The sequence below is a fragment of the Pollicipes pollicipes genome, unplaced genomic scaffold, assembly GCF_011947565.3.
Source record: "Pollicipes pollicipes isolate AB1234 unplaced genomic scaffold, Ppol_2.1 Scaffold_4219;HRSCAF=4965_pilon_pilon_pilon, whole genome shotgun sequence".
In the NCBI taxonomy this organism is placed as follows: domain Eukaryota; kingdom Metazoa; phylum Arthropoda; class Thecostraca; order Pollicipedomorpha; family Pollicipedidae; genus Pollicipes; species Pollicipes pollicipes.
Window position 1 is genome coordinate 36,633,292 of NW_023596448.1, and position 18,918 is coordinate 36,652,209.

The window sequence follows — 18,918 nt, forward strand, 5'->3', positions numbered from 1 at the left end:
TTAGCATTGGACCCAACCCCCCACTTTTGTATTTGGTGCGTCATGAACATGCAATTTGGTAGCTTAAATTGCTGGCATATTTTTGATGCGTGAAAAATATCTGCTAGTGAAGTATGGCGCACTGTTGACAAACATGAGGTTTCGTAATATCGTATGGCTTTACTTTCCTGATCATGGTTCTGGTTGCTTTATGGGCCGTCCGCCCGTAGCTGCGGGAGGGGCTGCGGCGTTGTAGCTGTGTGGATTACATTACATTATCTAACGGGTTTTTCTGGAAACCCAGAGTTGTACTGATGGGCAGAGAAGCAGGATTTAGGGGCTACTAGAGTTCACATTTTCGTGAAGATCTGCCATTTGCATGCTGAAACATGGCATTTTGAGACATTTCAACATCCCCGCCAATCTTTCTATTGAGGTGCACTTCCAAAGGTAACTGCAGTGATAACATGTGTTGTCAGCTCAATCTGCAGAAATCCATTCACTGTGCTGGATGCCGTATGCAATATCAGTGTACCAAACCTCAGGCATGCTTGTGCCAAACTCTGGTCTGGTCAAGTTGCTCTGACCATTGACGGAATGTTCTCGACAAAAATGTGCTGTGATTATTTTTGCCTGAAATTATTTTTGCAGTGTCACAAGTCAGTAAAGCATAATCACTTTGTGCCCTGAATTTGGTGCCAGTCCTGTCCCAAATTTTGAGCTCTAAGCACTGGTATCTATAATGTACATGTGCTGAAATGCTGAGATTGTTTTCATGATATGCCTGCTACTTTGAATATGTGAAGTGTAAAGTGTATGTGTTTGAAGTCTTCTGGTGAGTTAGTTATGTTGCAGCCCATCTTCACTGTATTTGTGGTGGTACTTAATGATGTATTGTGTCAGTGTCCTTGTTTTCTTTAGCATTAAACTGTGATGATGCTTCCATGCTACTGACATCTGTACATGGACCAACTGTACATGTTGACAAGATTTCCTTACCTTGGGCAAGTGCAATAATGACTAGCACAAGAGCTCAATGTTCTTATAATTTATATTAACTAGAGGCATATTTTGGCATGTCTGCCTCAAACATGATCAATGTTTCTGAAAATAAGATATTTAACAACTTTGTGCCACTGAAGTACAGTCACACATTCAACCTGCAAGGGAGTCAAGATATCACTGATGAGCCATTAGGATGTTAGATGCAAGCATTTTACCAACTATCAGTATTAACCACCTCTGTGGGCTACTAATCAGGTCATCAATTGCTGTGACATCACAACTCATTGATGGTGAGCTCAGAATACCAAACATGGCCTTTGGCAATGACCTGTCATCTTTGCCAGCACCTACCACTTGCAGCTTTCTTTGGAAGATACCAGGACCAGGTATGGATTTCAGTGTTAACACAATTGATAGGTGATATATTTTAAGCATGCAACAACATACCCACAAAGCTTTGGGAGCAACAGACATGTCAAGCTATGGTTTGGAGTGACTGCCTATGAATTTCATACAAAAGTATGATAAGAGTATGACATAGAAAAAAGGTTCTCTGTGAGATGGCTGCTATTACTGGAAAGGTGAGTTAGCCTTCATGGACATTAATGCAGCCACTTCTGTGATAATTGGCAGTCAAGGATGTGGAAGAATAAGCTATAAAGTGTAAGGCATGTGTTCCCTGGGCTCAGGATCTTCTCAGCCATGTACAGTTGATTGGAGCTGGTAACTCTGCACCCTTGAACCTGATAAAACTGAACTTAGGAGCTGGTGACTGCACCAATGAACCTGGGAGTTGGTCACTCTGCACTGCTGGCCCCAAGAGATCTGTGGTGCATTGTGGTGATGCAAAGCACAGCACAAGAACAACCTGTGATTCAACTCGCGGGAGAGATTAGGTCCAATGTGGTGGTATGGTAATGCCCACACATTGTTGTATGTGTGTCACCATGGGTACTGGAGTTGCTGGTATAAGATGATGCATGTGCAAAAATTGGACTAGCCTCATGTTGGGCAGCATTGACTCTTGTCAGTATTATCATGTGCCACACAGCAGGTTTGTTATTTATATGCAAAGCATTGTGTTTATACTATATTTAAGCCACCAGTCTGCTCCAGAGAACACAGCAGCCACTTAAAATTGGGACCATCATTGACTACGACAACTGCAGTTATGTATTGTCTGTGTGCAAAGTATCAATGTCTCCAAAGCCCTGGCAATAGCCCTGAGTACTAGTAACTGTTCAGATGCTTTCCTTGATGCTCTATCAAGGGCCCATGAATTTCAACAACCCAGACAATCAGGCCCAATGAGATAAGGTAGTATGCCATCAGTCTATGCATCATGACAGTCTGCAGAGCCTGAACAGCTTTGCATTGTGAAGAGTTTGGGAGGGTAGCTTTTTGTTCCTTCAGGATGCATACAGTCTGTTGTTGTTGCTTCAGATAGTCTGCAGACAGATCGCAGATGCTTTAACATCACAGCGGCCTTTCATTGTGTAATGGTTGAAAATGTTCTTGTTCTTCATTAATCACATTTTAGTAAGATTGAATAAGTGTGTATTGACTGTAATTGCATTGTACAATCCCTGAAGTGCATTCCATTGCCTGCATTGATTGAACAATTTGTGTAATAAGTGTTTGATTTTATTTCAGAGCTCAGTTTGCTGCAAAACAATAAATCTTGTGAGACCCAGACTTAAATGCTATAAAATGGTGCTCAAGCATCCTGCATACTTGATTTTGTGTTTGAAGACTCCTTTGGGCTCAGAATGCATTGTTGTCACAACCAGAAACACATATTTGGGTGTGCCAGCTATGTAAAAGCAGATTTGATTTCCCTGGATGTTATGTTGCAGGCCATAACTGCAGTCAATGGACAAGCCCCAGAGCCGCAGCCTTTTATACTGGGTGTTGGAATACACCCGCATCTTTAAACAGTGAGTAGTCCAGTGTAGATTGATAAAGTGAAAGTACAGTGGTGAAATGTGGTTGCTTCTTTGTCTCATTTGTGACCAGATTCGTGTTTTGGCCAGAATTAGAAGTGTGATGCTGCCATTTTAACGTCGCCAAATTTCTGGGATCCGCATCCATGACGTAGAATTACAGAAATATTATGAATCTGCAAGCAACGTATGTTGGCGATGTGCGTTAGCACAGCTGGCTGCCTATAAAGCACACATCCTGAATCTTTTGAACTGTGAGTGTTCCTAATGTGATAACCATGATTGGACAAGAGTCGCTCACAACGCAGTTCGTTTCATGCTCGAGCATCGTCATATTTTGGTGACGCTGTTCTTCATCCCCAACAGAACCATGATTGGACAAGAGTCACTCACAATGCAGTTCGTTTCAGTGCTCGAGCATCGTCATATTTTTCGTGACGCTGTTCTTCATCCCCAACAGAATCAAGTGGAAGAATGACCGTGTGCGCGGAAACGAGGCATACGTACCGACGGATGTCGAGCACGTGGCGAACATCCTCACCCACGGGGTAATACGACTTTGATCAATTTTCTGAGGTGTTTGATGGGGCGAGCGTTTAAGCGGGTGGACACGGGTTGGTCGCTGGGCGACGGGGCATGCGTCTTCAGAATAAAGGTTGTTGTGTGAGTTTCTTTTCATTTAACGCCATTGACGTGTTGACGTGAGGTATCGTAAAGGTATTGGTGAAAAATGGACGAGAATGATTTCCCGGGTCTCTCGCCCCCCCCCCCCCCCCCGCCCTTCCCGCCGAGGGACAGGGTAAGTGGCTAAGATATCGTGTTATGAAAAATCGCAAGCGAGAGATTGTGTGCCAAAAATAGCGAGCATGATTTCTTAATATGCGGCGCGATGCGAAGGATAATACGAAATATAAATCGCATAAATGGAAGTACCAGCTCAATAACGTTACATGATCAGTCGTAATGGAAACATGGGCTGAAGATCGCATGTCTAAAATTGCATGGAGTAGGAGGCTAGCATTTCATCTCGCTCCGTTGTCGCTACTCCACATAGTCCGTTGGCAATAAACTTATATTGCTTTTACGAACAGAACTCAAGTGAATCGTGCGTTCTCAACACGTGTCTCCAGTCCAAACACACCGCCGCTCGCACCGCGCCCGTCCAGCGGCCATTCGTGTGGCGCCGCAGGCTATAACTTTGTGATCCCGGCCGGGCCGATCGCCACGGCCTACCGCGAGCCGCCGCGTCAGACGCGGGGCAAACGGGACACGACACTGCACAGGCGCGGGAGGTAAAGATCAGAATGGCTAGTTCATACGGAATAATGGTCGAATGTGACAAAGGTCGCGCGAGCGTCCTCCTTTCTTGTGCACGACCTTGTAGATTTACGCAACGTAGACGTAACATGCTCGTTGTGTTTAGCTGGCGCCGGCCCGACAAACGACGTCGTCTGTAGCCCATTCTCCTCACCAGTTGGACGGAATTAAATGAGTACCACACAGGCTTCTACAATGCCGTAGGCATTGCGTACTTTTCAAAGGAAGAGTAAGACTGACTTGTAACGATTGCTATCTTATGTGATCTTTTGGGCGGCGATCTTTTTCAGCGATCATTTTGCCCGACCTTTGTCACGCACATTTTGCTATACAGCATTTGTCGCACAATTCATGGCTTACGTCATTTTCAATGCGATCTTTTGTCACACAATCTTTGCGTTATAATATCTCTCCCCCGCCTGCCACCCTCTCCAGCAGTGGTGAAACACATGATCCTACCCCGGGGGCTGGGAAAATGTGATGCATATTCGGGACTGGTCTTTAGTTTGTGTTAAAACTTAGAATTGTGTTCTGAGTTGTTTACTGATGTAGTGAGAACAGTTTCGTTTCGAAATGACAAATTATTTGAAGCTTTCTCCATTTGCAGGTCTGGATTTTGCCGAGCGTGTTTTGCGCGACAAGTCTATACCGAGAATCGGATGTCTACTACGAGGCTTATGCTAGCGTCATCTATGGAACCGCCTTGGTACTTCTATTTTCTGTATCAACCGTGTTTCACCTGGTCTCGTTTGCCTACAAAGACAGGTAAATTTGGTCAGATATTGTGTGTTGTCATTGGTATCGATTCCATGTGTGTTTTATGTGTTTGTGCTTGTAATATCTATGATATTTTATGGCAAATGTCAGAACCATTATAGGCATGGTGTTGAAATTGATGTTTTAGCATTGGTTGCTGCAGTTGTTCATGGCCAATTTTAAGGTAAGACTAAAATGACTCCCGGGAATCGAAAGTCATTTAAAACGAAGTATTGGTAATTCAGCTCTGTTTCGTAGTGCTTGTTGTGAAGTATCGTCAGCAATGATGCCTGATTGTGCGTGATATTTCAGTGTACTGTGATCCTGTCTTGTTGGTAACTATCTTCTCTGAACGCTCACCGCATGGCTTTGCACGAACTCCTCATTGCAACACCGGCTGGTGGCTTGTGAGAAGGTTTTTGCTAGCATTATTGATCTGGCCGTTTTATACCGCGTGACAACTGACAGCAGTGCTGATCGGGGCTCCTTCTGCTGTTTAAATCTGTTTGGTGTGATGACATGTGCTGTGGGTTCCTTGATTCTTATATAAAAATTAATTTCTTGTAGAAATATAAAAGGGCCGTAAGTTGCGTTTGCTGGCTAGGTATATTTGTGGGTTACTCACTGATCTTCTCACATCGCTTCGAGATGCTAAGCTGCACGTAGGCAGACTTCAATGCATGACACTCAAGTTTGCCTATATATTCTGTGCGGTATTTTTTTGTGGGAGCTCATTTCGCTCATTTTCTATGCGCTACATGACACCTAAGCATCTTTTCGGGTTTTCTGCCAATGCCCTTATGTGAAACAGCATTGTACAGATGTTTCGTGATTTTGAAGCAATCAATTTATTAAATGAAACATTTGGCATATAACTTGGGGACTTTGTCTTAACCAGCCAAACGCTACTGTGATGACAAAGGGTATTTGGCTATCTAGACTACCCTGCCCACATCCCGTCCACTTTAAAAACGGACGACAATGTCCGAATGGATGTCATTCTACCCGATATCCAAAATGCCTGTGCACACCGCGTCGTTTTCTGTCTTCGACACGCCCTAGTGAGTCGGATTGTGTCTCATCATCGAACTGTCTTATTCTGTGTTGCCTTTGAGCGTGTGGAATCAGCAGTTTTTCGTGTCTGCATGATAGCTACCGCTTTGTACTTGTTACCGCTTTTGGTGTTGACAGGATTATATCAGAGGCTGGTTTTCAGGGGGACGGGAATACATCAGAGACCGAGTCTATTTCGGTTATTAAATGTGGGCAGGTTTACATCAGATGCAAAGCCAGGCAGAGCTTGGCTTGACATCGTCTTTCAAGCTTGCTCCTCTATTTGGATTAGTGCTACATCGGAAGTTAAATCAGGTCCCTCATAGATCTTGAACATCTTGTCAAGGGCGCCCACTGCTTTTGACCAGTCTTCCATTAGCTTCCACTAGTTTATGACCCTCCTCTCGCTCCCGTGGATTGTGAAAGAATATTGAGGGATCCGTATTGATGTAATACTGGGTCCAGAGCAGGACTTAATATATTGTACACCACACGGAGCCCGCCGCACCGGACGCCCCTCTCAGCCGAGGTCCCTCCTGGAACTACGTCATGTTTTGCGGGCATTGGAACGGCGTGCGCTTCCATATGCGCCGCATAGTACAGCGCGGTGCAGCCCTTAACCTGTCTTGCGGCGTGCAAACTGTGAGCACATCCATTGCATCGCGACTCATCCAACTCGACCAATCCAACTTGTCGAACGTGAACGTGTCGCCCCAGAACAACAACAGAACGTGTTGCCGCCAGGAAGGATTACGACAACGGCCAAGGCTCAGCCCACTTACAGAAGTTGAGTCTCAGAGTTGCGGCGACCGTGCTTTCGCCTACCTGTGTTCTTCTCCGTCTTTTGTATTCGTTTGCGTTTTTCGATCTGCGTTGTGTGATGTGCGACATGACGTCATCAGCGTCTGGCGGGAAGTGCTGCACCGGATGGACCGCGGCGTCATCTACATCTTCATCGCCTCCTCCTACACGCCCTGGCTGGTGCTGAAGGAGGTGCCGGACTCTGGCTGGGTCATCCACCTCAGGTCAGCACGCGTTGCGTCTTCTGGCACCGCGCTGGACTCGGAGGAAGACTCGTTCGTTATGCTCCCTCGGTACAGCCATGGTCTGATGTTATTGTGTGTACGGCGGCGGTCTTTACTCTCCTGTGTACTTGTGACGTCACGAGGCGTCCTCTTAAACAACAATGCGGCTTTCATTACAAATGTAGTTGAGCGGGTATACGAAACGGAGTCGGCTGGGTGGGTGCACGCGTGCTCACACCTAAACCTTCTAAACGCGTGCTTAAACCTTAACATTTCCAGCGCCCACCAAAGTGGGCGTGGAAAAAACTTTAAACATCTACTCTACCGAAAACGTACTGATAGAGAATGTTTTCGTGCCTCGCAATAAGCGGCAAGATCACCAGTGGCAAGCTCGCACAGAGCGCTGCTTTCAACAGCAGTGCCGGTTTCAAACAGGCACTGCTGTAGGGCGCGATATAGGAGGCCAAAAAAACACTTGTGGGATATTTTGTTGCCTGCGACTCCATTCCATGTCATAACAAACAGCTGGGTTAGAAATTTGGATGCATGTTTCGTCCATGCTGTAGGTACGTCATTGGTTGAATGCAGTGTCTTGTAGGGTTTCAGGCGCAGTAGATCGGAAGACCACTCGGCATCATTGCTAATGTCCCCTGTACACAGTTATGCCATATATACATATCTATCTGTGTGTATATGTATATATATATATATATATATATATATATATATATATATATATATATGTGTGTGTGTGTGTGTGTGTGTGTGTGTGTGTGTGTGTGTGTGTGTGTGTGTGTGTGTGTGTGTGTGTGTGTGTGTGTGTGTGTGTGTGTGTGCGTGCGTGCGTGCGTGCGTGCATGTGTGCGTGCGTGCGTGCGTGCGTGCGTGCGTGCGTGCGTGCGTGCGTGTGTGTGTGTGTGTGTGTGTGTGTGTGTGTGTGTGTGTGTGTGTGTGTGTGTGTGTGTGTGTGTGTGTGTGTGTACATATGCACATAATTCCACACGCGCAGCTAGTAAACGCAGTCTTCTCTAGTGCGCAGCCAGCCCGCAGCGACTTGCTGACCCGGCCCTCGCCGCAGGTGGGCCGTGTGGATCCTGGCCGGCCTGGGCATCCTGTACCAGCAGCTGTTCCACGAGCGCTACAAACTTCTGGGCACGCTCATCTATCTGGCCATCGGGATCGGCCCGTCTGTCTGCATCTACGAGATGGTCAGTGTCGGCTGTCCGTGACCGCACCGTCGGCGGTCACGCGCGGCGGGTCACGCGGGCGTGGCGCTCACAGTCCTGAGAGCTAGAGTCATCTGATGCATTGCCAGCGGCCTTGTGGAATCTGTTCTGGCCGGTTCTGAAGGAGACTGTTGGGCTTACTTTTGGTGCGCGCGATCCCTTCAAGGTTAAGCCATGTGTTATGTATATCTGCCCATGCTTCTAGCAATGGGACCATTTGGCTCAAATGAAAGCAGTGAGCACAAATCGGTATGCGCTTATTTTAGATGCCGCTTTTTACACGCAATATTATTGCAAATGGCGTTTGCACTGTTATTGGATGCAATTGTTCGTTGTATGCCACTGTGAAGGTCCGGCTCGGTTTTACGGCCTCCCCACTCTCACCCTTTTTCTGTCCCTCTGCAGACGTCGCTTCGTCCGTCCCCTGACGGACGTGAGCGGCGTGTCCCTGCCTCTCCCCATGGTCGTCACCCCGTGCCTCCCCAAACGGACGTGAGCGGCGTGCCCCTGCCTCTCCACCTGATCGTCGCCCTGTGCCTTCCCAGACGGACGTGAGCGGCGTGTCCCTGCCTCTCCCCATGGTCGTCACCCCGTGCCTTCCCAGACGGACGTGAGCGGCGTGTCCCTGCCTCTCCGCCTGGTCGTCGCTCTGTGCCTTCCCAGACGGACGTAAGCGACGTGTCCCTGCCTCTCCTCCTGATCGTCGCCCCGTGCCTCCCCAGACGGACGTAAGCGGCGTGTCCCTGCCTCTCCGCCTGATCGTCGCCCCGTGCCTCCCCAGACGGACGTGAGCGGCGTGTCCCTGCCTCTCCACCTGATCGTCGCCCCGTGCCTCCCCAGACGGACGTAAGCGGCGTGTCCCTGCCTCTCCACCTGATCGTCGCCCCGTGCGTCCCCAGACGGACGTGAGTGGCATGTCCCTGCTTGCCCACCTGACTGCCCCCCCCCCCCCCCATCCACCTCCCCAGACGGACGTGAGCGGTGTGACGGAGCTCAAGTACGGCGGCGCCGTGTACGTGCTCGGCCTGGTGTTTTTCAAGCTGGACGGCCGGCTGCCGCTGGCGCACGCCGTCTGGCACCTGTTTGTCGTCGTCGGGGCTACCATACACTACCAGTGAGTAGCTCAGGGGCGCCGGAAACTGCCGGTGGGGACCAGGGATAGACGCCGAGCGGCACTGATGCGCAACACCGGCAGGCTGTTTGCTAGTGGTAGGGGAGGGGCGCTGGAAAGTTCGTGGGGGCAGGAGGAGAACGCCCTGGTGACTGGGGAGGGTAAAATGGTCTGTTTCATGAGGGTGACAGGGAAGTAGTCTGGGGAAACCAGAAACGCGTACCTACTGGCTTTCTGTTTATCAGCCCAGCTATCCACACGTTTGCAAGGCGTTACTGTCTTGGTGGATTTGTACTGGTTCAGGGTCGCCAGTAGCCCAGTAGCTAATGCCTCTGCGAAAGGGTTTCTCGTTGTTGTGTTTCTCTAATGTTTGTGATAACTCATTTTAAAAGGAATTGCTTGTTTTTCGAGGTAGCTTCCTTGAACGCGCATGATTATAGTTGTCTGGACGTGATGGTGTTTTTGCGCCAACGTCCAGCAGGTGAACCTGGTGGAAACAAAACAACTCGCAAACTAGAGAAACTTTGAACTGGCCGTATTTGCTTTGAGCTTCGCTGAGTTCCGCAAAGTTCCACACAAATCACTGGGGCGTGCTACGCGGCCATAAACGTTTTACGCAGTAATGTTTCATGAAGACGGCCAATACCACAAATTTCCCAGCCAGATCTCCATCGAAGAGCTCGCCCCGTGCTCCACAGGTCAGGTGATGACGTACCTGTTGGAGGCGCACCCGCCGAAGCCGGTGCCATCGGAGCTGTAGCGTCGCCTCCCGGTGGCTCCGCCCGCCGTCTGAGGGCTTACTGCCGCCGTGCAATACTCCGGGCCCGCTGTAGCGGACTCACGCGTCAGAGGCTCCTGCGTGTCGTGCCGTTCCGTGTCGTACCATGTCGTTCAGTGTCGTACCGTGACGTGTCGTGACGTCGCGCGACGGACGTCAGAGCTAGACTTTCTCGCGTGTTCGTTGCGTCGCTGCTCGTTTTATCGAGGTGGCTGGGTGGGGTAGGGAACCTCATGCAAATGCCGGAGTACGTAAGAGGTCCGTGTTCCGCGGCGAAGGCTGCTGCTACCTCACCTCGCCTCACTCTACCTCACCGCCGTCGTCGAGTTGCGTCAGTGCGGTCGGCGCGTGGCGCCGGTCCCCCTGCCGGACTAGACATACCTCATCTTTCCTCGCCCGCTCGCACATCTTTATGATCTCGCATCCTGGTCCCGTCACATCTTCCATACTTTACCATTGCACCATCTGCCGGCCATATTGATATGTCTAGATTCTCGAACATCGGCGATAGCTGTGTGACTTCATTCTATCACTGTGGCAATAGAGCGCCGTTATATCATAGTCATTGTTCGACTAGCATTAAAGCTAATGTGACCGTTCTAATCGTGTGTTGTGCTCGCCGTGCGCGTTGTTACTAGCTCGCATTGCTGAACGATGTGGCTGGACGTCGGTGAAAGGCGGGGAACAAGTCACAGAACCTGACTGTTGTGGGGGAGGGGTGCATTCACAGAGGGCGTGGAGTGCGTCGCTGGTGTAAGAATGGTGCATTCACTGAGACGTCGGCGAATGGTGTTCAGTCGATAACAAACCCTCTCCCGTTTTGTACCCCTAGGTGCGCCTTCTGGTGGTGTTGTGGCTGTACTTGGCTGTGTTGAGCGCGGAATGACTGTGGTTGTTGGCTAGCGGTGAGGGTGGTGGTATTCTTGTCCGTGCCTGGCGACAGGCAGTACGCGGCTGTGTCGGCTGGAGCGGGAACGAGAGCCGGATGCCCCGGGTGAACTGCACTCGGTGGGAGTGTTTGTCACGTGATCTGTCTCGCGAGGGCTCCATAGCAGGCTGCACTCTTCGCTGTTGGTTGGGGGACTCGGTTATCACTCCCAGTCCCAGCGCTAGACTTCCGTATCACTGTAGGACTGCACGGCGTGTGTAGGTCTCCACGTCTCCTTGCCACGTCACAAAGTGACACACCTCATCACAGCATGGTGTTAGAATACCTCACGGGATCGCATTACTATGTGCCATCGACACGTCACGTCACGCGTCACCTTACTGTGATCTGTGACGGTCCGTCACTTCACATCAGCACGTCAATTCACCGGGGCTGCGGCGTAGTGTCTAGCTCGCAAACCATGGTTAGTGCTCGCAACGCCGAACGGTGCGTGGACGGGCTCACTCGGAGGCTGCGTCGCGCCCGTGCGCCTCGTGCTCATCACCTGCTGCGACCTGGCACCGCTGTGGGATGTCTTGATCGGCCCGCGCGTGCGTGACGCCACACTGCCAGCCTTGACACGTCTCGCCTCGTTTGGAACCGGCACCTGCCGAAGATCGCCCCCGAAACAACGTAGTTGGCGTGGTCTGTGTATTGTGACATGCTGAAGGGCGACTGGGGGTGAGACCCCCTCTTCTGTTGCTCCCCGTCTGTCTGCCAGATGGTGTGAGCAGTTTTGTGCGCAGGTGTCACGGTTGTGCACGGCTGGTGGTGGGGGGGGGGGGGGGGGAGGAGTGTGCTCCGAGTACTGGGTTGCTGCATGTCCAATGGGCTCGCTGGCGGGAGTAACGCTTCAGCCGTATGGTGTGTCTAAAGCAGCTTCAGTTTCGCTTCCGCTTCAGCCCGATCCTGCATTCATTTCGGTGTTTCTTTGCAGGCGGGCTCGTTACGGTTGCCATCTGCTCGTTTGCAGCGGTTTTCAGTTTGATTGTCGCGATTTGCGTTCATTGTGTGCAACGCCATATTGTTAGTCAATAAGTTGGTCGTTGTGTAATGCAGGCGTAAACAGTAGTTGGTCTAACGAAGATGGCGTTGCGTCATTTAAGGCGGCAAAAACTCTTTATCAAACGGACTCGGGAATTGAGGCTTGCAGATAACCGCTACTAACCGCTAACCCAACAGGGGTTTGGTGGCTGCTTTTGCTTATAGCTGTGCTGTCGGTCCTGTTAACTCAGTGGCTGTCAGTTGAAGTCATGCCGATATTAGCAGCATGTGCCAATCCCAAACTTGACCGAGTGGGCGGCTCTCGACCCGGACTTGGCCTTCAGACTTCCTTTCTAGAAAGCCTGCCTTTCTCGGTAGTTTTTTCTAGACTGCCGGAGTGTCTCCAGACTCCTCGCTGTTGGCTGTCGTGACGCTTGTATAAGCTCCGTTTGCACCAGAGAGCGCGAGCCGCGGTGCACGTAGCCACGACCCGCGAACTGGCACGGCGCCGTCCCCCGCTTCAGTGTGGGCCTGACCTTTCCACCCCAGTTGTGCGTGTTCCAGCCCCTCGTCTATTGTATCCTGACCATTTCCGTCGTGTGCATTGGTGACCGCGTGCCTCCGGCACCGGCCCACCCGCTGTCGTTTGTTTGTTGTGGATAGCTTTGCGTTGGGCGAGCAGGACCTTTGCTTTGCCGGCCCGCGTGTTGTAAAGCTGTTAATTACTTACGGCGGTTACGATACGGCAGGGCGGTTACGATACGGAACGCTCCGCACACAGTATCTGTGCCCCGTAAGAAGTATATGTGAGGGTTGTGCACCCTTAACATCTATGCATCAAAGCTTGATGTACTTGCTGGCAAGGATGTGCAACACAAGCGCAAAAAATATTAGACCATTTGCTGTAGCGTCAACCCTTCTGGCCAGGACGTCCCAACACTCCCAACACATGAGTGTTGATCTCAACACTCGCAACACCTGAGCGTCGATCCCAACACTCTCAATACCTGTTAGCAAATATCGATAACTTGGCAAAATACCTTCAAGTTGATCGCAGCAAGCATATCCACCAAGGCTCGAGTGGGCCCTAGATTTAACGAACCGTCAGCGTAATGCCTGAGCTCAGAGTTCTTGTTCTAGCTCAGCTTAGCTTAGAGCTTAGCCTGAGCTTAGAGTTGTTCTAGTTGCCCGCGCTCGCCCTGTGGTAGTTTACGCGTTGTGATTATTAATGTATTAATAGTGTCGGGTGCTCCCTTTCACAGTGTTCCTAATATGGCTGGTGTGGTACTGGCACTGGCATCATGGACATTGCAGGACGGCGTTGTGAATAGAACGGGATTTGCTCACAGTTTTCATCGGGCTAAAGATCTCACTTGATCATCTTTGGACTTGGGTTCAACGTTTTTGCGAGTTACTTAGGAAACCGCAGGGTTTTATCCGGGAACAATATTTTCTGTGGGCGACGTAGTGGGATTTAAGCGTGTAGTGGGTCGAATCAGCTTTACTCTTTGTAGCGCCCTAAATTTTATCACCCTGGCGATGTAGTCCTCATACTTCATTATGAGATGCTTAAGAAACCATGGTACCGGAATGCTGGACCATGTCTTCAGTCGACGATGAAGTGGCAGTAAGCCCTTAGTGGGTAGAATCCGTCTGGCTCGGAGTAGTCATCTTAATATTATCACGCTGGTAGTGATATCGGCGATGCTGGACGGCTGATGTGATACCGTGTTTTCAGTGTCGGAAATGGGAGATCCGCCACCACAGACAACGGATCGTGTAAGACATCCATTACTGCCGCTCAGCGACCTCGTCCCCTCTGCTGCGACCGCCCAGCACTAGTCATGCCTCAGGGATGTTCGTTGGGGGGTCGCCAGTTGTGGTTGTTGTAGTCATTGCATATTTGTCTTATCGCCTTCGCTGTGTTCGTAGAACAATGTACAGTTGATGCGGTTACAGGCCGTTTTCTTCTCCATGCTCACCTTCGCTGTGTTCGTAGAACAATTTACAGTCGTTGCGGTTACATGACTTCTCATGGATAAGACAGTAGTATTAGCCTTAGCCCGTGGAAAAAAAACAGGAGAATGGAGATAAAGTTGGGTTGATATTTTGGCAACATCCCTTCATCGAAACAATAGCACAAGTGAATATTCACTTGCGCCTTTGTGTCGTTTCTATACAAATTACGTTATTACATAGCTACATTATTTCGGCAACATGCCTTCATCGAAACAATAGCACAAGTGAATATTCACTTGTGCCTTTGTATCGTTTCGATGAACGCATGTCAAAATATCAACCCAACTATATCTCCTATTCTCCTGTTTTTTTTTCCAAGGGCTAAGGCTAATGCTACTGTCTTATCCATGTAAATGATGTTCCTCGCTAATGCACCGGACAACTTGGGTTACATTTTTTCTCGTAAAAGAGCAGTACTGCATGGAAGTGCAAACAGGGGAAGTCCGAGCAGAATGAGCTGGTGTGAGTGCGCAGCGCGTTAGTGCCGAATAGGGACCCAAGTACGTCACAAGTTGCGCTGGGACACAGGCAGCGCCAATCGTGAAGCACGTGTGAAGCGAGGAGGAACGGTGTGGAAAGGCTGTCAGAGGGGGTTTATTTCAATGGCGGAATGACAACATGCTGCGGATGTTTGCATACAAGAGCTGATGCGGTCGCTCCCGGGCCTGCCGTATCGCATCATCCGGCCCGGGCTCCACGCAGTGGTCATTTTGTCCACCGTACCGATCTGCCTCCCGCGCCCATAAATTGATCTAGAGACAAGCACTAAGTCGTGCTACAAGGTGTTTTATTTCAAACGTCTGTTTCAAAAACGCTGTGACATGTATAAAAACATTTATTAGCACACCTCCTTACCTTACCAATGTTTGAACGTTTGGACATCCCTGTTTTTTTATAGCCGGTGCTCCATCCGCCTTGCAAGATGTCTCCACAACAGCCTCTGAACGCGAACGCGCTACTCCAACGTCCGGAATGACCCGCGCCTGCGAACGTCTTGCAAATAGCGTGTTTCGCCGCTCAGCGCGGAGACGGGGGCCTAATGATTGTGTGTGAGGCTCCACATTAAGTGTCTGGCAATTTGAACAAGGCTTGCTTGAAAGCATGTACTTGGGAAATGTTTAATATCCATACCTGCACTTAAAATTGACATTTCAAGTGAAACACCATGTTTGCTGGAAGCCATCGACTGCAGTTATCGTTTCACGCGCAGCCAGATATGCTACAAGATCCCCCCCTCGCCCCCTAAGCCGGCGGTACTAAAGTGACGACGGTTCAGTGTACTCCAGTGACGTCAGTCACAAACCGTTACAGCATCTTACCACAGACCTGCTGACAACAAGAGCGCACTTTGAACGACCACCATACGATGAATGGCTTTCCCAGCATCGCATCCTCGCAGCAGAACTCCAGGCTGTTCCATGCGGGCCTCCAGGACAAAACTGGGCGTAAAGGCGTGCTTTTGAACCGCCGCCCAGCCCATGAAAAGCCTGGCTTGCAGCGCGGTTCAGCCGAGGAAGGGCGGTGGCCCGCTCTTTATTTCCATGCCCGTTCGGATCTCGGGGATGGACGGCTTCGCCACCGCTGGAAATCAGAGGTCAGGGGTCACTGGCGAGGTCGGCGGGCTGGCGACGGCGGAAGGGAAGAGAGGAAACACGATGGATCTTCGCCAGGTAGCGGTGCAAGAAATGCTGACTCTGGTAGTCGTTCCAGATTCACGTGGCTGGCGACCTACAGTTTTTGTATGGGACCGGTTTAAAGCCGACGCTAATAGCCAAACCTCCATGACCTCAAGCGTCATTGTGTTTTTAGTATATTTTCTAATTTCTTTGATATAATTGTGCTGTTCGGTGTAGGTGTACTTTCCTACCTAACGTTAGAAAAAATCATTGCACACCATCCGTCGTGTTCAAGGCGGCACATATCGTAAATCATCTCAAAACAGGTAGAATCATGCTCCTACCTTCGAATTTCAATAACTTCGATGGCGAGCTCCCGAGCGCCGCGCGCACCGCACCGCCTGGACTCCCCAGCGCCGTTTCTGCGTTGCCGTTGCGTAAATACAATATTTCTGCTTACCAAGAACTCTACAAAATGTACGGGACCAAGGTAAACCATTCGTCGTGTTTAAGGCGGAACATATCGTAAATAATTTCAAACAGATAGAATCATGCTCCTACCCTCGAATTTTAATAAATACGATAGCGAGCTCCCGAGCGCCGTACGCCCCGCACCGCACTGCCTCGACTTCCAAGCGCCGTTTCTACGTTGTTGCGAAAGCACAATATTTCTGCTCATCAAGAACCATAAAACATGTACGGGACCAAGGTAACAATAATAAAGCAACCAAAATCGTTTCTTATCGAGTTTAGGTACATCTATGAAACACGCAGGCCAGAATAGTCCAGAACATATCCTAACCTAACCTAACCTAACCTAACCTAACCTAACCTAACCTAACCTAACCTAACCTAACCTAACCTAACCTAACCTAACCTAACCTAACCTAACCTAACCTAACCTAACCTAACCTAACCTAACCTAACCTAACCTAACCTAACCTAACCTAACCTAACCTAACCCAACCTAACCTAACCTAACCTAACCTAACCTCCCCACCCTATATCCCCTTCAACCCAGCATCTCATTGGCGTCCATGTTCCATGCCATATATAGGTGCCATATAGTGAGCTTTTATTTAGCTGCCATGTTCTCATTTTGCTTTACATTCCCCACCCAATCCCCCTGCAACCCATGGTCCCGTTGGCGTCGAGGATCAAATTTCATGGATTCTTGCTACCTTGTCCCGGTACATTTTTATGGTTCGCAGTAAATATGGTTTATAGTTATAGTATGGTTTATATAGTATAGTTTATAGTTATAGTTCCGGTTTATAGTATGGTTCGCGGTTAATATGGTTTGTATGGTAAATATGGTTATGGTAAATATGGTTTATGTTTAGTAAATATTTTTATGGTTCGCAGTTAGGTTATGGTTGTCCTGCCTTAAACATGACGAATGGTTTACTTTGGTCCCGTACATTTTGTACAGTTCTTGGTACGCAGAAATATTGTATTTACGCAACGGCAACGCGGAAACGGCGCTGGGGAGTCCATGCGGTGCGGTGCGCGCGGCGCTCGGGGGCCCGCCATCGAAGTTATTGAAATTCGAAGGTAGGAGCATGATTCTACCCGTTTTGAGATTATTTACGATATGTCATGCCTTAAACACGACGAATGGTGTACAATGATTTTTTCTAACGTTAGGTAGGAAAGTACACCCTGACCTGCTGTTTTATTACGGTACATTAAAATCACGTAAATTTAAATTGTTAACTCTAAAAAATTAAGGAATTTTGAGTAAAAAATCTTTAGCACTGTACCCCGGTCGTGTCTGCCCTGACATCCATTACGCCGGTGGAAATAACGCTGTAGTAAAAAACAACCTGACCAAGATGCAGTGGTAGTGCAAACCAGCGTAGAGCAGGCGAATGTTCAAAAGGTTGACCGATCACCGGAACAAAGACCGTGAAACGGTATAACGGGATAAACTCGACCTGGACGCTGCCCCAGTTCAGCTGACCCACCTGGCACCGGCGCCGCATCTAGTTCCTGCATGAATAGGATGAGCAGGAGAACAGCCAGAGCCGCCTGGAGCGGCTGGCACGAGACGCGCATCACTACCAGCTGCTGCCAAACAGACGAGTAAAAAACCTTCAGAATGCCTTCGAGATCGAGCGGAAGGGCGCGAAGGGAAGCCTCAGGACGCGTCTACGTTAGCGGTGGCGCCGTCCGAGACTGAGCGTACGGACGGGGTGAAGCCATTCGGTGCAAGGGGAGGGGGACGTGGCGACGAGACAGGTGAGAGTGGCAGGGGGGGGGGGGGCGTGACGGACGGACGTCACAACATGTTTGCGTGGCGTCCGTGCAGCGTTACGCAAGCCCTAGCTCGGCGTCAGTGCCGTGCTGGTGATGCCAACGTCGAGCGAGACCGGTGGTTTGAATGATTCATTTTGGGCCAGACGAAGGCGCATTGGTCGAACTGGTCTGGTTTGGCTCGCAGAGGTTCGAGCCTTTAGACCTTGTTGTGGTGACGACGGAGCTCATGTCGTGAAGGCTCGCGAAGGGTCATCACGGGCCTTCACGGGTAGTATTTCCATGACCTGATCCACCCGCACCGGAAACCACACCGGACGTGTGGTACTCTGTAACACAATTACTCATAAGAATTCAGATGACCCGGTGGAACACCTTTTCATCTTACATAACTGTTCGCCTTATTTCTTCCTCTGCAGCATATCGAACGAAGAAATCACGGGATCAAACCATGGTGATCTTCTCGGATTCCATGGCAACCCTGTCGTTACTTTGTAACCCCGACTTTACTCTCCTCCTCCTTGTCAATACCATAGACCTTTATCATTATTTACGTACACAAGGCATAAACATTGAATTGTGTGGGTGCCAGGCCATCGGAGTATCGCTAGAATTGGAGGCGCTGACCAATGGGCTAAAGAAGCATTGACGTCCCCTGACACCAATTTGGGGAGGGGCGTGACGTCATGTCACGCCCCCTCCCCCCGAAATGACACGAAAGGGATTGGTAATGCCAATCCCTTTCGATTGTCATGTACAATTTGGCAAAGCAAGTTTGGTAACAACGGCGGACGGAAGCTGCTAGGACCCAGCTTCATGACGTAAAACAGAAATTACACCTTGGCCATAAGTAAACCGCCCAGACCGTTTGAAAGCAAGGGTATTAGTACGTCCTTTGAATTGGACACACAAAGCGTATGCA

At 49.7% G+C, this 18,918-nt stretch overlaps 1 protein-coding gene and 1 long non-coding RNA gene across 4 annotated transcripts; one reads left to right on the top strand and one right to left on the bottom strand.

Moving 5' to 3' along the window:
* Positions 1 to 183: 183 nt before the first annotated feature.
* Positions 184 to 11,883, top strand: LOC119095490 (monocyte to macrophage differentiation factor 2). Of its 3 annotated transcripts, none has more exons than XM_037218326.1 (8): positions 184 to 429; positions 2,841 to 2,921; positions 3,388 to 3,475; positions 4,852 to 5,009; positions 6,956 to 7,078; positions 8,157 to 8,286; positions 9,273 to 9,418; positions 10,114 to 11,883. In XM_037218326.1, exons 2-8 carry the CDS (start codon positions 2,857 to 2,859, stop codon positions 10,331 to 10,333), a joined length of 930 nt encoding a protein of 309 aa, XP_037074221.1. In that variant the 5' UTR covers positions 184 to 429; positions 2,841 to 2,856; the 3' UTR covers positions 10,334 to 11,883. The 3 variants fall into 3 exon arrangements, with proteins under 3 accessions (XP_037074221.1, XP_037074223.1, XP_037074222.1); XM_037218328.1 differs by having other exon boundaries at positions 9,273 to 9,422; positions 10,119 to 10,242; XM_037218327.1 differs by lacking the exon at positions 184 to 429 and having other exon boundaries at positions 446 to 2,921.
* A 3,011-nt stretch (positions 11,884 to 14,894) lies between these two features.
* LOC119095587 (uncharacterized) lies at positions 14,895 to 17,901 on the bottom strand. Its single transcript, XR_005093922.1, has 2 exons — positions 17,708 to 17,901; positions 14,895 to 15,705 (listed from the first exon to the last, which is right to left on the bottom strand). It is a non-coding gene; the product is annotated as an uncharacterized LOC119095587 (long non-coding RNA).
* Positions 17,902 to 18,918: the final 1,017 nt, after the last annotated feature.

Bases quoted from the DNA above. Each gene is read 5' to 3' on its own strand.
- LOC119095490 (XM_037218326.1), top strand. From the start codon at position 2,857: ATGGACAAGCCCCAGAGCCGCAGCCTTTTATACTGGGTGTTGGAATAC. The intron at 7,079-8,156 runs GTCAGCACGCGT...CCCTCGCCGCAG, and splicing joins GGCTGGGTCATCCACCTCAG to GTGGGCCGTGTGGATCCTGG. The intron at 9,419-10,113 runs GTGAGTAGCTCA...CGTGCTCCACAG, and splicing joins GGGGCTACCATACACTACCA to GTCAGGTGATGACGTACCTG.